Source organism: Ambystoma mexicanum, chromosome 1q (assembly GCF_040938575.1).
Source record: "Ambystoma mexicanum isolate Mex_15411 chromosome 1q, UKY_AmexF1_1, whole genome shotgun sequence".
NCBI lineage: Eukaryota > Metazoa > Chordata > Amphibia > Caudata > Ambystomatidae > Ambystoma > Ambystoma mexicanum.
The window spans coordinates 1290373998-1290396209 of NC_090922.1; the positions used below are offsets into that span (position 1 = coordinate 1290373998).

The 22212-nt window shown below is 46.3% G+C and overlaps 1 protein-coding gene across 2 annotated transcripts in view; it reads left to right on the plus strand.

Annotated features, from left to right (window-relative positions):
- Positions 1–22212, plus strand: part of USP24 (ubiquitin specific peptidase 24) — a 2799104-nt gene that overhangs the window by 233897 nt on the left and 2542995 nt on the right. For both annotated transcript variants that reach the window (XM_069642114.1, XM_069642115.1), the window contains exon 16: positions 9223–9330. In XM_069642114.1, the coding sequence (XP_069498215.1) occupies positions 9223–9330 (108 nt within the window). The remainder of the gene's footprint in view (positions 1–9222; positions 9331–22212) is intronic.

The following is a 22212-nucleotide window of genomic DNA, read 5'->3' on the forward strand; positions in this document are numbered from 1 at the left end:
AATGCTTCTTCGCATTTGTGAATATCGATAGGAATGCAGGTTTGTTCATAATTGGAGGTAGCTGCTGCACCCCACCCCCCCCACAGTCGTTTGCATCTGGATGGCTGCCATCTTCATGAGTGTCACTGCATAGCTGCAGTTTGCTGCCTAGTCAAGGCTGCCATTTTCCAAAGGCTTTTTGTCACTGGATTTGCTCACTAAGACATTAATTTCCAATGAGAAAAATGATAGCTATTTCGAAAATGTTGCAGTTAAGTTAAGTACAGTGTCTGTATCCAGAAGGGGGCATATAGTTATGTTCAGTTGATTTTTACCGAGCACTGCTGCCGTTTACATGGTACCAGGCACTCTTGTGGCTCTGTAAGGTCAAGTGGGGTGGGTTGGTTAGAGAGGGATAATGAAGGTGTTGTGCTCAGCTATTGATGTGTGTAGAACCAGGAGTAAATGGCACATGTGCTTTCTGGGTGTGTTTTTGTTTTTTACACTGGATGCTTATTGTTTCCGAATGGGCGTCGTCCAGTGTTCGTTTTTGTGCTGGGTGTTGGAGGCTATGTGGATTTGTGAGTTGGTCTGAGAGTGATGTGTGGTTTGAGTGGTTTGCTAGCCATCTGGACATGTGTCGGTATGTGTCTGGTGAGAGAGGGTGTTAGAGAAAAGGAAATGGTTAGTCGTTTTTAGGTTGGTCTTTGGAAATTGTGCAGCTGTACTATTCTTTTTTGTAGGCAATTGCCTTTGTGTTTGTGTGTGGTTCGATTGATGGGACAAGCCTAAAAAGAAGGAATGGTTAGTATAGTAGGGATTATTGTGTAGGGGACTTGTGTTAGGGAGAATTATCTCTTAGGCTGAATTTCCTAACCTAGTGAGTCCCCCAGCAGCTTCGCTGGATTTCTGGAGTTTGTTTTTTTCCTCCTGCCAAGAGTGAGACTCTTTTTCTCCCACTCTTGGACATGATTTATGGTGTTCCTTTGACTGGTAATGTTTTGTATGAGCTATGGGGTCCTTTACTCCATAGGGTCTCATGTGTTTACTATGTGTGCTACACAGCACCCTCCGTGCAGTAACACAGGGGTGTCATAGTGACACCCCACCATAGACTCCATACCCTGGCACTGACTACTGTCAACCAGGACCTGTACAGTCACCATTGGCTTTACTAGTCCCAAATTATTAACAGAAACCAGTACAAACCATCATATTGTGGACGTACTGGTCGGGGCAATTTGATTGCCCCGGGGTCTGTTAGTCGAGGGGGCACGTCAAGTTTTGGCTGGTGGCAGTGGAAACTACTTTTTATATTTGACCGCAAATATTTCCCTATGGGATTTTCCCATTGTTCGAGGCTACCAACTTTAATTATTGAATTCTCATAGCCTCGAACATACCGTCGGTTTATTTAATATTAATTCGCCGGTTGGTATTTTTTGCCAGGACTCGATTCTAAAATGGCGTTTGTATTCTCTTCTGGGACTCCTTCCCAAGTCGAACCCTTTGTTCCACTTTTTGGCGGGCTTCTCCACAGAAGTTGTGCCACTCTGTCTGGGTACCACAGGGAGTGTGGGAGGGGGTTTAGGCACCCTGGACTGAGTTAGCTTGGTAACTTAAGTCGTACTCTTGTGTGATTGGCCCAAGTGGTGAGCCGGCCAGCTCACCACTTAGCATGTTTGATTGACAGCTAGGCTGAGTGAATGGGGGTATGCTGCATAAAAGCAGGGCTTTGGGGATTGGAACTTCAGAAGTCGCCACAGGACCTGAGAATCCAAAGAGGGAGAAGCTGAGCTGACCTACCACAACAACACCACCGGTGGAGCCCTGCGGAACCGACTCGCCACTTCCCGACGACAGAGAAGATCTCCCGGCTGGAGAGGCTTCTTCCCCTGACTGGTGGGCACAACCAGTTTTACCTTCTTTCTTCGCACCCCAGACTGGTTTGTGGTCGAACTGCCCGTGCCAAGCACCCTGGCGGCCGGATAGCCACTCACCACTGAACCGCGAATCAACGGACCGCTCCTTGTACCTGAGAAACTCTGCGGCTGGTTTCTTCCCTGGCAGTGCAACAGACTCCTGTCTTCCTCCACGATGAGATCCTCTCTTCCCCCGGACGAAGCACCGACTTGCATCCGCTGCCAGGAACAACTGCCCCCGCTGGAGTATTCTCACCACTTAAGGTACCGTGTCCGACAGGCCTCCCTTTCTAAAGATTGCTACAAGGTAATAATAACCCCTTAACCTTCTGGACTGGGCTGGCTGCCTTGACCCTCTAACTGGTCCCTTTCTTTGGTCTAACTCCTTTTTTGAATCGTTACAAGACTTTTGTGCACTGCAACCGTGTGACCTTGGACGCATTTCGTTTGATCCTCTTAAAGTGGATCCGGCCTATTGAACTCTAACTTCACGGTTTTACTTTGCCTTCCTCTCTTGTTATGTTCTTGTAAAAGTGTTGGGATCTGTTTCACTTATTCTCTGTTTTTCTCTCCCTTTTAAAAACAAACTATTAAGAGTGCCATCTGCGTTAAGCGCTCACCGCTGTCTGAAAATAAGTGGGGCTTTACTTAAGACTTGTCTAATATTCTTTTAAGGGAGTGTATATCTTTTAGTGACCGTGTTTTTGAATTGCTTACTATTAGTGCCTGTGTGTTTTTCTAGATGTGGTTTTAAATAAATAATTATATCTCTTTTACACCAAGCCCTGGTCAGTGTTTACTTGTTCTATTGTGTTCTCTTGACCTATTGTGAATACTCTGTATACTGCCTAACTCTTCTTGAGGGAAGTCTGACTGCTTGGTCACAGCTACCAAGTGAATCTGTGTGGTACAGACTGCTACCAAGTGGGTTTACTGTCAAAACACCTGTAGTCTTAAATCTTTTGCAGTGGTCCCAGAGGGAACTGCACAGGTTTCTGCCTAACAACTTGTGAGCTATCCCTGCATTGGGTGTTATTTAAAGGGGCTGGATATGGGCTAGGAGTTAGTTAGTTTCCTGGGTTCTCTTGATCCGGTAGACAAACTTGTGTGTATTTCTTGAAACATCAGCCCAAGATGTGAGGAGCATTCGATGGTCGGGGTCCTTCTGGTTCATTCACTTGTGGCTAGAATTTCAATGCCTCTTGTGGAAGTGGTTTGGGCATTGTATGGGGTTGAAGCAGCATCCTCGTAAATATAATCGTTGGGTAGTTCTTTTTTTTATCTCTGAGATGTTCAATAACCACGTTTCTTAGCAGTTTCCAGAAGATTAGGTGGTCTTCCTGATTTTCTTCTGATCGAGTTCTTTAGTTTGGCTATGAGAATGGAGAAGGCAGTTCCTCGAAGTTTAGTTTTCTTGTAGTTTCTTATTTGTATTTGGAAGTTGGTGATGGATTTTAAGGTTTTTCTGGGTTGGTATTGGGTGGTTTTTGCTTGGAGGATTTTTGCTCCTATTCTATGTAGTGGTCTATGTGCAATGCAGAGGGCTTTGAAATTGATTAGTTTCTTGACTGGTATCCAGTATAGACATCTCAGGGCAGGGGTGTTGTGATCTCTTCTATTTAGTCCCGGGAGTAGTCTTGCCGCTGTGTTTTGGGTGCATTGTAGTTTTTAGGTGAGGAAGATACTGTTTGCACAGTGTATTCTTAATAATACCAAGGAAATGATAACCAGTATTCAGTGTAGGAAGTTGAGGTAAGGGAGATTCCTCTTTTTAGTTGAAGATGGTAGAAATATTTGTTTGCTATTGCATTAACCTGTGGTTCCAGGGTGAGGCCACTGCCCATGAGTATTCCCATGTTTATCACAGTTGATGATTCAGGTTGAGTTCCCATACTCTAAGGGGGAGAACGGGAGTTGAGAAGGGGATTGTCTGTTAGGTTGTCTTCTTGTGGGGCTATCATTATTTTTTTTTTCTGGGGTTTAGTTTAAGGCTATTGTTTGCCATCCATTTGTTTATATTTGTGAGGAATTTATTAAGGATATTGTCAGGGTCATTATTAGTAGTCATCTTTAAAATTGATTTATTCATAGAGCGCCTTACACCAAGGCGCTGTACAGTGGAACAACATAATACAAGATAACAAGATAACAAAATAACAGTGGGAGAAAAATTACATCATGAATCATTCGACAAAACAGTGAAAAGAGAAATTAACTGAAGGTGGGGCGGGTGTGATTAGGTGTGGGGGGGTGGAGATGAGTTGGACGAGGGTAATGGAAGGGAGAGAGAGGAGGAGGAGAGGGGAGAGAGAAAATCAGAGGGAAGGGGGGGAAGTAATGAGGGCAGAGGGGGAGTCTTCAAGGAGGAGAGTGAAGGAGGGGGTGTTTAAGGGAAGTGCGAAATGAGGTGAAGGTTGTGGTAGAGCGGATTGTGAGAGGGAGTGAGTTCCAGTGCAGAGGTGCAAGGAGTTGGAAGGGGTGGAAATGGGAGGAAGCGCAGGGGGAAGGAGGTACAGTGAGAAGGAAATGATGAGCGTAACGAAGGGAACGGGAGGGGGAGTAGGAGAGAAGGGAGGAGAGATCAGGAGGAGCAAGACCATGTAGGGATTTGAAGACAAGGCAGAGAAAGTAAAATTTTAGCTGTAAGTGAAATGGTAGCCAGCCAAGGTAAGAGAGTGAGGAAGAGATGAGTCACAGGAGGTAAGGAGACAAAGGATACGAACAGCAGAGTGGTAGATGGATTTAAGAGGGGGCAAGATGAGATGCGGTAAGTCCAAAGAGTAGTGAAGAGCAGTAGAAGAGGCGGAAAAAGATGAGAGGAAATTCGGAGTTTGGTAGCGTGGAATGTGAGGGAGGGACGTATTTTGCGAATATTGTAGAGGTGGTATCGGCAGGTGCGAGAGGTGAGTGAAATGTGTTGGGAGAAGGTGAGAGAGGAGTCAAAGAGAACTCCTACATTACGAGCTTAGGGAGAGATGGGGAGATTGGTGGGAGGAAAGTGAATGAAAGGGGGTGGAGAGGGAGGAGGAAGAGAGTTAGAGGGGAAGAAAAGGACTTCAGTTTTATCAGTGTTAAGAGAGAGAAAGCGGGAGGACAGCCAGTTCTTTTTTTTTTTTATAAAACATTTTGTTTTCCATAACAAGGTCGAAACAACCACAAAAGAAGACAGCAAAAACAAGCAAAAAGGACAGCAAAAGCATTACAGAACAGCATCCGCCGTCAAAGCTCTGCCAAGTATTAATGTCACCGGCCACCATCGTTCCTCCCCCGAGGCCGGTTCTCAAGTCAGTCATACTATGACTACCAGCGTCCAGCCCTCAGGGCCTGTATTCTTCCCATTTCCCCCATATTTTGGATGCTTTAGTTGGGCATCCTCTCGTACTGTAGATCCGTTGTTCCATCATGGCACATGAGTCCATATCCAGTACCCACCGCTCCAGGGTTGGGGGAGGTCCGGGACTCCCCACTTTTGTGCAATGTTACGTTTCATTAGGGCCGCTGCGGTATTCAAAAGCAGTTTCTCCCATTTGTTGGAATCGGATTCATCAGGTACCCCAAGGACCAGGACCCGTGGGTCCAGTTCAATAGAGCGATTGAGCACCCTGGACAGTTCTGTGCAGCAAGCGTTCCAAAAGACGTGGATCTGGGGGCATGACCAAAGGATATGAAAGAACGTTCCTTCTTCCTCTCCACAACGGAGACAGTTTGAGTTTGTTGCCCTCCCCCAGCAATACAGGGTGATCCTAGGGTAGTACACCGTGTGCAGGATCTTAAACTGCACAAGCCTCAACCTGGACGAGATGGCCACCTCCCGCGGATGCATTACAACCTGTACCCAGTCCTCTGGATCTATTTCACCCACATCCCTTTCCCATTTGGTCTTTAGTCGCAGTAATTCAAGGATGTGATTGCGTTATAAAGGATGGATGTGCATTTGGCGGGGATGTTGGCTAGGAGTATATTACGTTCAATGGGTGTGTAGTCGGGGACTACCTCCCCCAGAGGTATGTGCGTTCGCAGGGCATGAATCAATTGCATAAAGTGGTATTGTTCGGTATTTGGCAGTTGGAATTTGTCCAGTAGGTCTTCGAATGGGATTAACTTCCCGTCCTCGGGATGTCTTCTACTCTCAAGATTCCCACTCTTGTTCAAACTTCTCTATTTCTTTCAGGTTGCTGTTATACCATAGGGGTTGTGCCGAGGTAATCTTGTTTGCCCACCCCACAAACACGTGTGCCTGCCTCTAGACGGTGGTGGTGTGCGACCCAATCGTCGGAAGAGAGGGCCGCTGTGGGGATTGGTATAATGGGTGTATTGGATCTATACCTTGCATGACAAACACCTCAGCCTTGATGTGAGGCAGTGCCCGGTCCCGTGAAGCAGGTCATTGACCACTACGAGTTGTGAGGCCCAGTAGTAGGTTTGAGGCGGGGTACTCCTATCCCTCCCTCCCTCCCTCCCAGATAGATCTCTGCAAAGTGCTCAAAGCTATATGTGACTGGCCTTGCCCCCCCACCAAGGACATCCAGTTCTTCATAGCAGTGAGGCAGGAGGAGAGTTTAAGGTGAAGGTCAGTTGAGAAGGAGGAGAAAGAGAGAAAGAGTTGAGTATCGTCAGCATAGAAATGGTGGGAGATGCCAAATGATGAGGGAGGTGTAAAGAGAGAAGAGGAAGGGACCAAGTACAGAACCTTGAGGAACACTGTAAATAAGAGGGAAGGAAGGAGAGGTCTGGCCACCCCATGATACAGCGAAGGAACGGGAGGAGAGGTAAGAGGATAGCCATTTTAGAACAGGGCCTTTAAACCCGAAGGAGGAAAGAGAGTGGAGCAAGAGTGGATGATCGACAGTGTCAAAAGCTGCAGAAAGATCAAGGAGAATAAGGATAGAGGATTGCTTGGCATGTCGAGCAGAGAGGAGGGAGTTAAGGATAGAGTTGAGAGCAGTTTCTGTGGAATGTTTGGGACGGGAGCCAGATTGGAAGGGAGGAAGGAGAGAGGAAATAGTGACTAAGGATGAGAGCTGAGAGTAGGCAAGGCGCTCAAGAAGCTTAGAAAGGAATGGTAGAAGAGAGGGAGGTCTGTAGTTAGCAGTGATAAGTGGATCGGCAGAGGGTTTCTTTAGAATAGGAATAATCGTTGCGTGTTTGAAAGCAGAGGGAAAGGTTGATGAGGAGAGGCAGGTGTTGAAGAAAGTGGTAAGGTAAGGGATAAGAAGAGGGTAGATCTTGGGAATAAGAACAGAGGGAAGATGGTCAGAAGGGGAAGACGTGGGGTGGGCTTAGGATAGAAGGGAGGAGACTTTGGAAGGGGAAACAGGTGAGGAGATGGACATGAAGGAAGAGGGAGGAGAGGGGGGAAGATTAGAGGGGGAGTCAGAGAGGGAGTTGATTTTTTGCCAGAGGGTGAGAATTTTGGAGGAGAAGTTAGCAAAGTCGGAGGGAGAAAATGTGGAGTTGGATGTGGGATCGGGAGTAGGAGGAGAGAGAAGACGAGAGAGAGTTTGAAAAATACGACGAGGGTGGGAGGCTTGAGACTGGAGAAAGAGAGTAGGAGGAGGATTTTGCCGCTGCAAGACAAGAGTTGTATAGTGCATGGTAAGAGAAGTAAGAGGTTTGATTAGAAAGCGAGGGAGTTTTGAGCCAGTCTCTCCAGCCGTCGGAGAAGGCTCCGCATAGAGAGGAGATGGGAAGTAAGCCAGGGTTGAGAAGGCTTCGGGGTTGGACGGAAGAGAGAAAGGGGGTAAAGTTGATCAAGGGAAGTGGAGATAGAGGAGGAAAGGGAGGATAGAGCATCATCCGCAGAGAATAGAGCAAAGTGAGCTGGGTGTCGTCTGTGTAGTTGTAGGATGTCAGTTCATGAGATTGTATGAGCTTTATTAGGGGGCAATGTAAATATTGGAGACGTAGGGAGAAGCTTGATCTTTGTGGCATGCCTCAGGTGATGTTTTTGGCCTTTCATGTGAACAGTGATGGGTAGGTTCTTTCGGTTCTGTCAGTGAGGAAGGATTTCAGCCATTGTAGTGCAGAGTTTTGAATACCAGATTGTTCCAGTCTTTTGATCAATGGTTGTGTGTTTGATCGTATCACAGGCAGTAGGATGAGGGCAAATTGGACATAGTGGCATTATCTGTTAATTAAGGCTTTCGCACATTTATGGTAGAGCTGTAGCTGTCTGATAGTGTCTGTATTGGAAGAGCGTGTTTAATTGCTCTCTGGCCATGCCTGTGGTGAAGTCGCCCCTATCCAGTTGTAAAGGAAGAATAGTAAGTTCAAAGAGTGCTGGAGTCACCCTGAAGTTAATTGGTCCCATTTAATTCATTACTATCCCCCGTCTGGACGGATCAAAAGTATGCTTCACAAGCTTCCCCAGACATTAAAAAAAAAAAAAGTATTGCTTCTTAGTATCTAAATTCACAACTGCAAAAAGGCCTGACTTTACCATGCAGTCCCACATCGGCAATAAACCTGGCGTTCAACGCGAGGAGGTCTTTGTTCCATTTGCTCAACTATTATGGAATTTTAAGGGCATTTTGCTTTTCATCTGTATTTCTTTTGCTAACTTGATCCCCACTTTAAAAACTACGAATTCAGGTTTTCAAATTGTTGCTTTTCTCTTTATAATCTAGTGTCCCTTTCCTCTACTTGAACCCTATACCCAATTGTAATGGATACCTTGCTTGACTAATATATGCACTTATTCTTTGGGGTGATGCATCACATTTTCTGACGGATTAGTAATTATTTTCTTTTTTATTTGCGTTTCTCCTTCACACATTTTTGTTTTATCAAACCACTGTTGTTTCTGTACTGTGGAGTAGTCTACCCACTGATGTACACTGCAAATCCACCGTATTCGTATCTTTCAAACTTTGTATCAGTTAATTATGGATCAGAGTTTCCCTGAATTAATATATATATATGTGGAAACAAGCCAAATTACCTTACTAAAAAAAGAAATATTGCATTGTCTACATGGGCTTCAAGGATAAGGGTTGTACGACCGGGGAAACTGGGAGATCCAATGAAGGGTAAGAGTTAGGTAAATAGAGGACTAAACACCCAAACCAACAATGGTCAAGGAAGGTGGTTAAAAAACAATTTGATTGAAACTCATCAGACCATTTTTCCTTTATGACCATTACTATGTCCTTAGATTTAGCATCAATAGTTTGTTCTGAACACAAAGTCCCAGAAGTCTTATGATGTATAAGACGAGGAAACCTTACGAGCAACAAATGTACTATAGTTGTAACTTTAAAGATTGTGCTCTACATTTTTTGTCAACAATTCTAATTATTTCCCTATTTTTATTTCCCACTAGTCTTCGCAACACAGTAACCCACAAATTGTTTGGGTGGTGCCTGCATTACGCCAACTGCATGAAATTACACGTTCTTTTATAAAACAAACCTACCAGAAGCAAGACAAGGTGAGATGGCAGTACCTGAGCTGCATTCATTGAGTGGGAATTTGAAGTGTTACAAAAATGAATGCCCTCATTTTCGTCAGTTTACTTTTGTGTAATTGTCACTGCTTTGTTCTTGAGTGCAATATTTGGTGGGAATTATTTTGGATTGTATGCAGCGTTCATGCTGCTAAATACTGAATGCAGGTTGTTGAAGCAGATAGGAAGAAAAACAAATCCATAACTTGCCCCTGCAAAACGCTGGTGATTATCTCACCGATTACATCAGACTAACTCACAATTGAACGTCTCAAGAGTAACTTTTTGCCCAAGGATCCATTGGCTCCTTGAACAAAAATGTTTGGGCGCTACTTCAAATTTTTGGAGCCAAATTAAAAATGAAGCCTCTTATATCCTGTCAGAACATGCAAACTGTTTGTCAACCATCTATGAAAACAAAACTAGATTGTTTGCACTATATTTCTGCCTAAATCTGTTCTGTTTCCTACATTACTCACCCATGTGCTGGCTCTTGGTTTTGTGCAGCGTACTTTGTACTATATAGTTTGTAGTTTGTGGTTGTTTGCCTTATATATTACAGTTTAAATTCCAAAGCAGATTGTTTGATGTAACTGTTATTCAGCTTTGTGAGTCTTCACACTTGCAACCATTAGTTAGGCCAAACTTTGTCTTGATATGTTGACACTCCACTTGCCAAGAAAGTGCTGTTAACCAATATTTACTTAAATGTTGTTATGCTTACCCAGCTACTTACTGATCCTCTTTTCGGTGCATGGTGTCACTAGATAAAATATAATAGAATCTCCTGCTTCTTAGCCCAGTGCAAAAAGATTGAAGTTAGTCTTTAAAATGAAAAAATAAATCTGTTAATTCTTGGCCTGATGTTTGGGTGGCCAGAATATGAACTGCTACCAAATGCCATACCATGCCATGCCGGTCAGATAGCACAGTGAGCTAAGGCACAGGCTGCTGTGGCAGGTTTGAATGCCGGAAGGGCCAACTCAGCCTTTTGTTTTGGGCGGTCCTCCATGAGCATGTAGTTAATGAGATACCAGAAGTCATCCAAAAAGGAGCGTCCACCAGGCAAGAAGTAACACTGTTTATTACAGCTGTGCAAGCACAAACCGAACAGCACAGTGGAACTGAACTGAACTGAACTTGTTGATAGGAGCTGACAACACTGCCCACTCTGGTCACATCTTTTATACTGTTAAAACGTTATTTGCGTAGTTAGAAACCTTTGCGATTAATGTTGCAAGATAATAGACATCTTATTAAGCTAATTCGCGGGACTACGTCGGTCCCCTATAGCTGAAAGATGATTGGAGAAAACAATCTTGACCCCTCTGTTCATCACCTCCCCTGTGGTTCCACATTTCTTCCCATTTTTTACTTTATTTGTAATACAAAATTGTGCTGACCTCCGGGACTTTTATTCTGCCATTGGTTAGCACACACCGAAAAACACGAGACATCCTGAACGTGTGTGAAGGGAGACATTTACATGGCATCCAACCAATGAGGTTGCTTGTGGAAACCAGCAAAAAAACAATATACTTGTTGCCTTTCAGGGACCCCAAAACTCACCTTCTGATTGGCTCCTTCCTGTACCATCACCTCGTCCCACATCCTTCTTCCCAGGCCCCTCTGTCAAGGGGCAATTTGAAAATGCTCATACATTCCAGCGTATGATTCCCCGACCCCAACAGGCAGGCTGGCGGTTCTGCTACGGGCATGACACCTGGCGGCTCAAGCACCCCCGGTTTGCACCACACCAAGCACACCCCCCCCCCCCCCATAGCCGAATGTAGACCACGTCGTGAACCGATAAGCCACACGCGGTGACGAAGGGAAGGTCCGAACATTCCCTGCTCACGATCACCCCACGACAGCCCCCTGAAACAGATGCCGAAGTCTGTTTCTGACACTGTGTCTAATGCTAGAAAGTCCTCGGGTTCCGGCAACCAGACGTCGAAAGACGCGTCGACGGCCCCGGCCAAAAGCTCGAAGATGAGCGACTTAATAAAGAAATATGTCCCAGACACCCTATTAAGGCCAGGATGTCGATAAACTCTAAATCTTCGCCCCAAGTAACAACATCACAAGGTACAATACGTAGGGATTACTCTACGCCTGATGACGCCCTTTATCGAGCAATGCATCATAGGAAGACCCCTGCCCTAGAACTACCACCTACACCTGTTCCCTCTGTATTGCCAAGCTCTTCCCAGTGGACATCAGAACAATTTGATTGGGTCATGAGAAATATTTCCAGTTTTATAACCTTCTTTGATGAACACCCCAAACAGTTCTGCAACCTTCAGGGCCGCCCACAAGATGAGACGGCAAGCATAAAGCCCTTAGCCAAGAAAGCCTGCATGGACACCACGCAGGTCATTACCTCCTCATACCAAGACGTAGGCGAAGATACATATTTTGATGACACTTCTCACATGATACTGGCTCATATTCGGAGCCAGAGGACGAAGGGGAGACAGGGGACGTAGACCAATAATAATATGATGATGATGAATGTGACGTATACATCATCCAATCCCCAGACCACAACCGACTCACCGGTGGCTGACTCCCCAGTAGACAACCAATTTTAATACAATGACCTGCTCTTAAAGGCTGCAGAGCACTTTAATATAGATGCCCAGGTCGATAAAGACTGTGGGGAACATCCTTGGGGGTAAGAAATCTGCAGTACAGTTTATCCCATTGCTTCATTCGGTCCAGAGGTGTATTCAGCCCTCTCTGCTTACCCCCAATCTGACACGGGCAGTCAACCCACGTATCGAAAAGATATTTAGACCAGCCCCCTCAGACCCTTATACATTAGGGGACAGCTAAAGCCTGACTCTCTAGTAGTCACCACCACAAGAAAGCGACCGGGAACCCCTCTGGCCTCTACCGGAGCCCTTCCCGACAAGGAGAGTAAGAAGATCGACACCCTGGGCAGGAGAGTAGCTTTTTCGGCTTCCTATCAAGCAAGAATAGCTAATAATACTACGCTATTAGCCAGCTATAATTGCCAATAGTGGGACGAGATTGCACGACAAATAGACTCAGTCCCAGATCCCCTACAAACACAGCTCTCACAAACCACCGCTGAGGGGAGGGAGGTAGCAAGCTGCATCCTTAAAAATAACCTAGACAAAGAAAAAAACGCGGGGATAATCATGGCAGAAGGCACACTAATCAAACGCCACGCATGGCTCTGTCAATCGGGTTTGAAATTTGAGACCCAGGCTACGCTCTTAAACATGCCCACTGAACACAACACTTTATTTGGCAAAGCAGATGAGGGATGCACTTAAAAGTGCAAAGGAGAAATATGATACCTTCAAATCCCTGGGACAGCATGCTAACAAACCTTTTGGGCAGAGATGAGGCTCAAACACATGCCGGTTTAGAGGACAAAACTCCCAGCGATCCTCTAGCTACAAACAGGGTGGGCCTAGTTCGTCCTGGGGTTCTTCACAAGGGCAGTTCTCCCAACTGGGATTTCAAAGAGGCCAAAGAAGGTCTAGAAGTAGGGGCAAATTCTCCTCCTCAAGATGGGGCTGAAACCCTCCTAAGGATGGAAAAAGTGTGTACTTTCCACCGTGGCGCGAGGGGGGGGGGCTAATGCATAGAGCTAATTCAAACATCAGCCAACCACCCGCCAAGACAAAGACAAACTTCACAGGAAGAACGCATCCTGTTGTAAGAGGCCAAAGTACTGCTACTAAAGGACTCCATATAAAATCGTCCTGGTAAACAAGGGTATTTATTCAATGTATTTCCTTGTGCTGAAAAAAGACCCACCAATGCACCCTGTCCTAGACCTGCGCCATGCAAACACCTATGACAAGCCACTCAAATTCTGCATGACAACCCTACATGAAGTAATCCCACTGCTGAAACAGGGGGACTACAAGGCAACCTTGGATATGAAAGATGCACACTTTCACATTTCAATGTTCCCAGTGCACAGAAGATTAATGCACTTCAAAATAGCGAATACACTACCAATTCAAGTTGCTACCCTGCGGCATAGCCTCAGCTCTAGTGGTATTCACCAAGCTACTAGCGGTAGTGGCAGCGCATCTATGCAAAGAATCAATCCCAGTGTACCCTTTTTTGGACGACTGGCTGATAAAAGGGGAATCCCCCCAAATCTTAAAGCAAAATACCCAGAGAACAATCAATCTCCTGTTCCATTTGGGATTCTCAATCAATGAGAAAAATCAAGTCTTGTGCCAAGCAAGACAAAAGAGTTCTTAGAAGCCGTCATAAAGACAGAAGAGGGTCTAGTCTTTCCGTCATACTGCTGCTAATACCTCAGTATCTAGCCAGCTGACAAATAACTGTATGCAAAGCAAATCCGCTTGCTCGGGAGGATGGCTTCATGCATTTACCTGGTTGCTCATGCACGGATGCGCATGCGCCCAATGCAAGAGTGGTTAGCGAAACAGTGGTCTCGGGCAAGCTGTCAGTGGGACGATCTAGTGGTAGTTTCCCTAGCGCTAGTTCAAGTGCTACGCTGATGGACAAAGGAAAACCAGTTCAAGAGAAAACCTTTTCACAACACTGCAGTGCAAGCAATTGTCACAACATACGCATCACTCACCGGGTGGGGAGCCCATTACCTTCACCACACAGTGCATGGCCTTTGGACTCGTATCACAGCACAAAATCACATATACCTGTTGGAGCTGCTAGCAGTGCTCAAAGCCCTGCAAGCTTTCCAAGTGCACCTGTCGGATCAGACAGTACAAGTCCTCACAGACAGCACCACTGTCATGGGCACTCCAAGTCTGTCCAGGCTAGCGCAAACAATTTGGAAGTGGGCACACAAGCAGGGCATGATCCTAACGTCGCAACATATTCCAGGGAGACTCTGGCAGACTCATTAAGCAGAGATCCTCTACCTGAAGAGCACGAGTGGCAGCTCGACAAACATCTTAAATGATAACTTCTCCATATGGGGTTACCCCACTTTAGACCTGTTTGCCACAAGCCAAAATACGCAATGCCCAGACATTGCATCCAGGTTTCCCCAACGCAGATATAAGGGGAACGCCCTATGGATGAACCGGTCAGGGAAATTTGCATATGCTTTTCCCCTTAACACCAATACTGGGCAGGTTGGTGAACAAAATGCACCAGGAACAAGTGACACTAATACTAGTTGCACCTATGTGGGCGAGACAACCTTGGTTTCTGCACCAGCACAAACTGGCAATGTGTGACCGAATCAAACTCCTGTGCCCCTACAACATGCTCACACACCACGGGGGGGGCAATGTTCCACCCACACCCTTGGTCTATAAACTTGGCAGCTTGGCTGCTGAATCGCACATTCTTCATTACATGCTCCACTTACTAGACTCCGGGCTAGAATTTAAATCCATCAAGGTTCACCTAGCGGCTCTATCAGCGTACACCACTTCTCAAAGCATGGTGTCCTGGTGGAAAGTCCCTCTCATTAAGGCATTCATGGAAGGAGTAAAACAACTTTACCCTCCCATTTCAAAGCCTCTTCCAGGGAGGGACCTAAATGTGGTACTTGCTAAGCTCATAGGACCCCCCTTTGAGCCTATGCACAAATCCAGCCTTACACACTTAACATATAAAAAGGCTGTTATGGTGCTTATCATCTCCATAAGCGTCGGTGAACTACAAGCTTTGTCAGTGCAAGACCCTTTCTTTGTTTTCCACAAAGTCAAGTTGGTACTAAGAACACACCCTAGGTTTTCACCTAAGTTCAAATCCAAGTTCCATGTCAACCAGTCCATTGAAGTACCAGCTTTCTTTCAAAACCCTTCAAGCTCAGCTGAGAAAAACCTCCATACACTAGATGTAAGGTGGGCGGTTCTTTACTATGTAAACAAAACCGCTGCGAAAAACAGACTGTTTGTCTCCAAGGCACCTGGCAGAGAAGGTAATCTCGTTTTTGAAAAAAACGCCATCTCCAGATGGATAGTGAAATGCATACAACTCTGGTACTCTCGATCAAACAAGACTCTGCCTTTCACACAAAGAGCTCACTCTACCAGGGGTACTGGAGCTACTCCGACATTTATTGCAAACCCACTGGATGCCATTTTCAAAGTGCCAACATGGAGCACATACATACTTTTACTCAGCACTAATACATTGTCACACATTCTAAAGCAGATTCACAGGTGGGACGAGCGGTGCTAAAACATCTATTTGCCACTGTACCTTCTCACAACCCACCACCTTCTCCAGACACTGCTAGCTAATCTACGCATTGCATGTGATCTAAGCAGACCCACAAGCCTCAGAAGGGATACATTACTCACCGTAATTGTGTTTCTGATGCTTGTATCTGCTTAGATTCACATGCGCTCACCCTTCCTCCCCTGTGGAGTAGACGGTGCATAGATGTTTTCTGGCTTTATCTACTCTTATCTGCTTTATTACATCTGTACTTAAGCTACACTTCATGCTATCTCATGTCGAAAACAATATATCTGAGGGACCCTGACACGTAAAGGACCATGTGTACAGTGGATGTCACACTAGGGATAGTATTACTGGCACACCCTGTCAACGTCCCTTTTCCAGTTTCGAAAACAAAAAATGTAATACTACGCGGCTACCACTAGATGTCGGCCTATGCATAGCATGTGAATCTAAGCAGTTACAAGCACCAGAAATACGATTACGGTGAGAAATGTATCCCATATAAAACCATTATTTTTATATAACTTTAGTGTGTCAGTGTCTCTTTGGGCCTATGTGTATGAGTTTTTTTTACCCCCCCCTAAAACCCTTCCTCACTCCTAAAATGAGTCTGGCTGCTCAGCCATTGCTACCTTCAAACCTTGTGTGGTTCAGGCCCCTACTAAAAGTTGTTGCTGTGTGTCCCAAGTGTGTCTTCTAAAGTCCTACCTAAGGTGGACTTTTACAAAACTCCCTAACAACGGTTGAACAGAACCATTTTGAGTACATTAGAGTAGTGCGGAAGGAGAGAGACTGGGCAAATGTCCATAGCTTCGGGTCAGCCATTTGATTTTTTAGGAGAGTGATGACTGTGGACACTTTGATAATAGAGGGAAAGCAACCAGAGTTGAAGGACAAGTTGAAGAGCTCAGCGAGGTGACCGTCCACTAAAGGGGCACTAGGCTCGACTAGCTGAGGAGCAGGAGGGTCTAATGGGGCACAAGAGGGGTTAGCCTTCATCAGTAGAGATGATATTTATTATCTAGCGTGACTAAAGTGGGCGATCGAGGCAGAGGATGATGGTAGCGTAGGAGGAGGGAGTGGGAGGTTTGTCTCTTTAATTTGGGAAATGTGTGCAGCAAAGTATTCAGCTAGGTCATTAGTCGTGGGAGTGTAGTAAATAGTCATACGTTTAGGAGGAGTGAGTTTAGGGTGCCCCGGAGCAGGCGAGGATGGTTGGAGTGAGAGTCGATGAGGGTGAGGTTGTTGCTCTATCAAGGGAGGACTTGAAAAAGTTCAAGGCAGAGTATTAGAGAGTTGCCAGTAAGATAGCTCAGCGGGTTGAACGCTCATTGCTGTGATCTGCAGGCCGCAGGTTCAAATCCTGACATGGCCAACTCAGCATTTCATCCTTCCAAGGTCGATAAATGAGTACCAACCTCGGTTGGGATGATGTATGTAAATATGTTCTATGTACAGCACTTGGGCTTATGCTATAAAACAAAAAAGGGAAAAAAAGGTGCAGGTCCTCATGTGTGTGGGTACACCTGCGCAGCATCTGACATATGTCTGTGCGCAGGAAGTGTATGAATGGGGTGACCCATGGTTGAGGATGCTGACTTTAAGTTGAAGGTAGCAGTGGGAAGTGAGATGGTAGCCGTCCTATAGTAGGGATTGGAACCTTGAGAAGGCAGTGCAAGTGGCATCAGGTGTGAAGGAGGAGAGTGAACTGTAGGTCTGAAAGGGAGTAATGGTAAAAGGTTTACATTTACTTGTTATGAGGCAAGTGGTTAAGGAGCGGTCAGAGGGTGGAAAGAGGATGGAAAAGAGATGGTGGTGGAAACTGGAGTGATCAGATCAGGATGGTGTGACAGTAGTTTGAGTGGCTGAGCGAGAGGTGTTTTTATTTATTGCATTTATAAATCACGCAAGGCGGCCCTGGGGCATTGTGGTGCTGTTACAGCAGGCTTACTTGGTTGCATGAGAACAGCCGTATCGCTTGTCTGTGGCTCTTAGTTACAGTGCGCCAGATAAGAGACAGTTGATGGTTACATTGACATTGAAGTAGTGGGCAGAGTTGGAATGCAAAAGAAAACACGGAGGTCTCCAAGGTTCCGTTGTTAGAGGAGCACCGAGATACCTCCAGATTCCTGTAACTGCTGTTTGCGTGGGCCTTTTGAGGTGCGGTGAGCTAATTGAAGAGCTTTGTTTTGAGTGCTTTGCAGATGGATAAGTGAGAGGTCTCATGCCTTATGGTCGTAGGGAGGGCATTCCAATGTTTGGGAGCTAGGAATAGGAAGCTGGAACCTCAGGCTTTGGCCCTTTTGAAGGTGGGGACTTTAAGCTGATTGGAGTGGTGCGAATGTTTGGATCTGGACGAGGTGGTTCAGACTATTTTATTCTAAGCGTGGGAGGAGGCCTGTGAGTGAGGCATTTATGGGTTATGGCTAGGGTCTTGGACAAAATACATTCTTTGAACGGGAGCCAGTGGGCATTACGCCTGGCATGGCAGATGTGCTCCCTTTTGGGAATGCTCAGCGCTACCCTGAGAGCATTATTATGAATAATCTGTAGTCTATCTAGGTTTTTAGCCGAGGTGCCAGCAAAGAGGACGTTACAGTAGTCCAGTTTTTCCCCAATGGTGCCTCTGGCTATGGAGAGGCAGTTTTGCTTGGATGGGTAGGGTTTGACTGCATTGGTCAATTTGGTTGTGAATGCAGCCGAGGATGCAATGACGCTAACCTGGCTATTCATGGAGAGGGTGGAATCGATGTATAACCAGGGTTTTGACTGCTGATGAGACAGGGATTTGTGTGTTGTCTGTTAAAGGTGCTGTATTGTTTGTCAGGTTTGAGTGTTTCCTTGGGGCCTACAATGAGAATTTTGGTCTTGTCCCTGTTGAGGCACAGTCCATTTGCTGCCATCCGTGCTTGGATGGTGGCATATGCTTTGTGCAGTGTTTCTGCATCTTTTTCGTAAGAGTCTGAGAATGTTAGGAGGACCTGGGTGTCATCAGCATAGTTTGTGTATGCTATGCCGAGATTGTCCAGTTTGTTGAAAAGGGGTCGGGTGAAAATATTGTACAAGGTGTGTGATGTGCCGGAGCCCTATGGGACTCCGCAGTGGATGGTGATAGGTGCCGCACATGCTTGAACTGATAACACCTTCATGGCTCTTGATCCAGGCGGTGGCTTCAGGAGTGAATTGGGCTGAGTTCATGAGTTGTCTGCTGAGAGTCTTGTGGTCCACAAGATCAAAAGCTGCAGACCAGGAGGAGTAGCAGAGCTGGCTTGCCTTGGTCCATTATTTCCCCTAGTTGGTTTGTTAAATCTAGTAGGGCAGATACCGTCCCGTGCCCTGGGTGGAAGCCTGATTGCCTCTTGCCTAGGATCCTGTTACGGTACAGTGGTGATGGGTCTGTAGTGGTTAGGTGAGGCCGGGTCTAAGGATTTTTTTTTTATTTTTATTTTTTTAGAGTGGGCGATTCCACGCCTCTTTAAGGCATGGTGGGACAAGTCCAGATGAGACAGAAGCCTTGATGAATGGTGCTAGGGTGCCTGCACAGTCCTGGATGAGGTTGGCCGGGCAGATAACTTCCTTGCAGGGTTTTATGTGTTTCAGGAGGGCTAATACTTCAGTCTCTGAAACATCTCTGAAGGAGAAGCGTGTCTTTTCCTTGATATGGGAATTTTTAGTTGGCGTGGTGGGCAGGTCAGATTCAGGCAGGGCATTGTAGTGAGCCTTACTTTTACTCTGCAGCAGGTCTATTTTGTTGAGCATGGCTGTTTGGATGCTCTCACTCCACGATTTGTCTTTCAAGAGGTCTTGGGTGCTGGGGTAGCCAATTCCTTGAATATGGCGAACATTTCTTTAGCATTCGTAATTCTTGTGTTTATAGGATGTAGATTTGACTAGAGCGATGGCTTTTTTATATTGGGTGGCAAGATTTTTGTACTCTTCGAAGGTGTAGTTCTGTGGATCTGATTGCACTTGGTATGCACAATGCGCTTGAGAGTGCGCAATTCTTGGAGTTCTGCTGTGTACCAAGAATTGGCGTGTTTCTTTCCTTTTTGCTTTCTTTCTAGCCGGGCAATGGAATTGATTGCTTTTTTGAGCGTCAGATTATATAGTTCTACTAGAGCCTGAGGGTCGTAGGAAATGGCGGCTTGATGTCAGGAGACTCTAGAAATGCTAGGTGCTTGTCCTTAGGTTACGTGCGCTCCTAGCTAGTGCTGGTGGCGAAGGAGTGTTAAGCTTAACGGTTTTGGTGGCGTTGGGGATGGAGAAATGAATGAGGTGGTGGTCCGTTTCAGGGCAAGGGCTGTTGGAGCTGATGTCAGCTGCGAAGTAGTGGTCTGCTACCCAGTCTAGGATCCGTCCTTTTGAGTGAGTGGGGTTAGTGACTCATTGCAGGAATCCAAGGTCCTGAAGTGCTTTGGCAAGTGATTTGGCTTGTTTGTCTTTAGGATCATTGAGGCCCAGGTTTAGGTCACCCAATAGGATGGATTTGGTGGTGGTTTTTAGGCTCTCACTTGGAAGATGGAGGAGGTTTTCCAGGAAGTCAAGTAATGGGCCCTGCGGCCAATAGATAATATAGATGGCAATTGTGCAGTTATGCGAGAGGGAGAGTTTAACATTCAGAGAGTCTGCATTACACCCTAGTGGAGAGTTAATTTGTCTAAGACGGGGCTTCATTTACCATCAGCGCTACCCCCCTCACCCTCCCTTTTTGAGAGCAGCCTGACCTGCTGGAGTAAGGTGTAGCCTGGTGGGAGAGCTATGGAGATAGCTGGTTCAGCTGCTTTGTGCACCCAAGATTCTGTGATGGCGAGAACGTTAAGTTCAAGGTTAGTTAGTATGTCACGGTTCTGTGGCGTGGGCTGGGAGCCAGCCAGCGTGCGTTTGAGGGCACATTGGAGTGAGGTGGGAGGATTGTTAAGATTGGTTATAGGTATCTTAGACAGTAAGCTAGGTAGAGGGCTATTGGTGACGTGTTGAGTGGGGAGCTGGAGAGTGTGTCTGGCTTTTGTTTAGAGGCGGCTGCGAGATACGATGAGCGCAGGCCTGTAAATTGGTTCCTTTAGAATGGTTGGCCTGGGACAAGTTTGGTGGTAAGGCTCATTACGACATCTTAACCTGGATAGCCTGCGTGTTGTGTTCCATGGGTTTCCTGCCGTGTGGTTTAGTGTGGTGGCCGAAAAATGAGGGTAGGAAGGGAGAGGGGTGGGGGGGAAACATCATTAGAGTTGGACGACCTATGGGTCATGCCTGCCGCGCAAGGGTTGCTGGGCCTGGGTTGCATGACGCTGTGGCAGAAAGTGTGGCTGTATATGGGAGTGCTTACGAGAAGCTAGTGTGCGCAATAAAGAACTTGTGTGAGCATCGGGTCCCTAAGCGGTAGGTTGTGCTAAACCGCTTTGTAGTAGTTATAGCGCAAAGCAGTCTGCTAGGCTAAACAGGGCTAAACAGGGTGGTAATTGGCAGTATAGTCTGGTAGGCTAGACAAAGTGATACTTGTCCGTACAATCTGTTATGCTAAACAGTGATAATTCGTAATACAGTTAGTAGGTGAAACAATGTGATAATTCGCAGTACAATCTGATATGCTCACCAGTGTGATAATTCAGATTAGACAGTGTTCCTATGGGCGGTTAGATGCACAGCTGCATAGAATTAATGCTGAACAGAAAATTAAAACCGAAGCGGCATTGAAGCCAAATAGCGTTATAATGCATCTACTTGTGATAGAATCGTGTTTCCAAGGCAGGCTGGAGTTGGCACAGCTGCATGTCATTAATGTAGAGCAGCACGTTAAGCAGAAAGCAAAAGTGAGCGTTACAATACATCTAGTTGGGCAAAAACGTTTCCATGGCATGCTGTAGTATTTGCAGTTGCATATATTGAGCAGGGGTACACCGACTGGTGCTAACATTAACTATGGCTTTACAGGATACAATCTTAGCTTGGAGTTGCACAGCGGCAGAAGTGATTATTATTCAGCTCCGGGCATGATTCATTTGTGTCCCATGGGGATAGGCTGGGCGGCGTGCAATATACTGGGGAGTGACGTCACCAAATGCACGACGGGTTGCACTGCGGGAGTCTAGACACCGTGCCGGCAAGCACCCTGGGGGGGGAGCGGTTGTGGGTGTATGGGGTATGGGCAGGGATCCTGAGTGGCAGTGCTACGTTTTGAATAATACTATGTGGCACTACACCCCTTAAAGCGGATGCAGAGTCACGAAGCGGGCATGCTGATAGTGGGTCGTGGCTAATTCATTTGCAGTACCTGATTAAACGCCTTAAGTAGACTCTCCTTGTAGTCTGTTGCTGCTACTACAACGATTAGGAAGTCACGTTTACTATGGCGGTGCATAAGGGAACAAGAAGGCGTAGCTCACTAAATGTACTCGCAGTGGTAGTTTGGGGGATTGATGCTCACTTCTGTGAGGCAGGTAGCACAGGGTCATTGGATGCAATTCGTGGAAGCGTACCGACGGCCTGCACAGACAGGCCCTTATGGTGCGGCCCTTGGGATGTGCGGCCGGCTTCCGCCTGTCAGCGCTTGCAATTCACCAAAGAGGGAGTGGGCGACCAATCTGGAGCACGAAGACCTCTCGGCGGGGAAAATTCAGCAGCCATTTCCGATATTGCTGCAATGCTAGCAGTATGCAGACGAACAAAAGCAAATCGGGCAATCCTTTG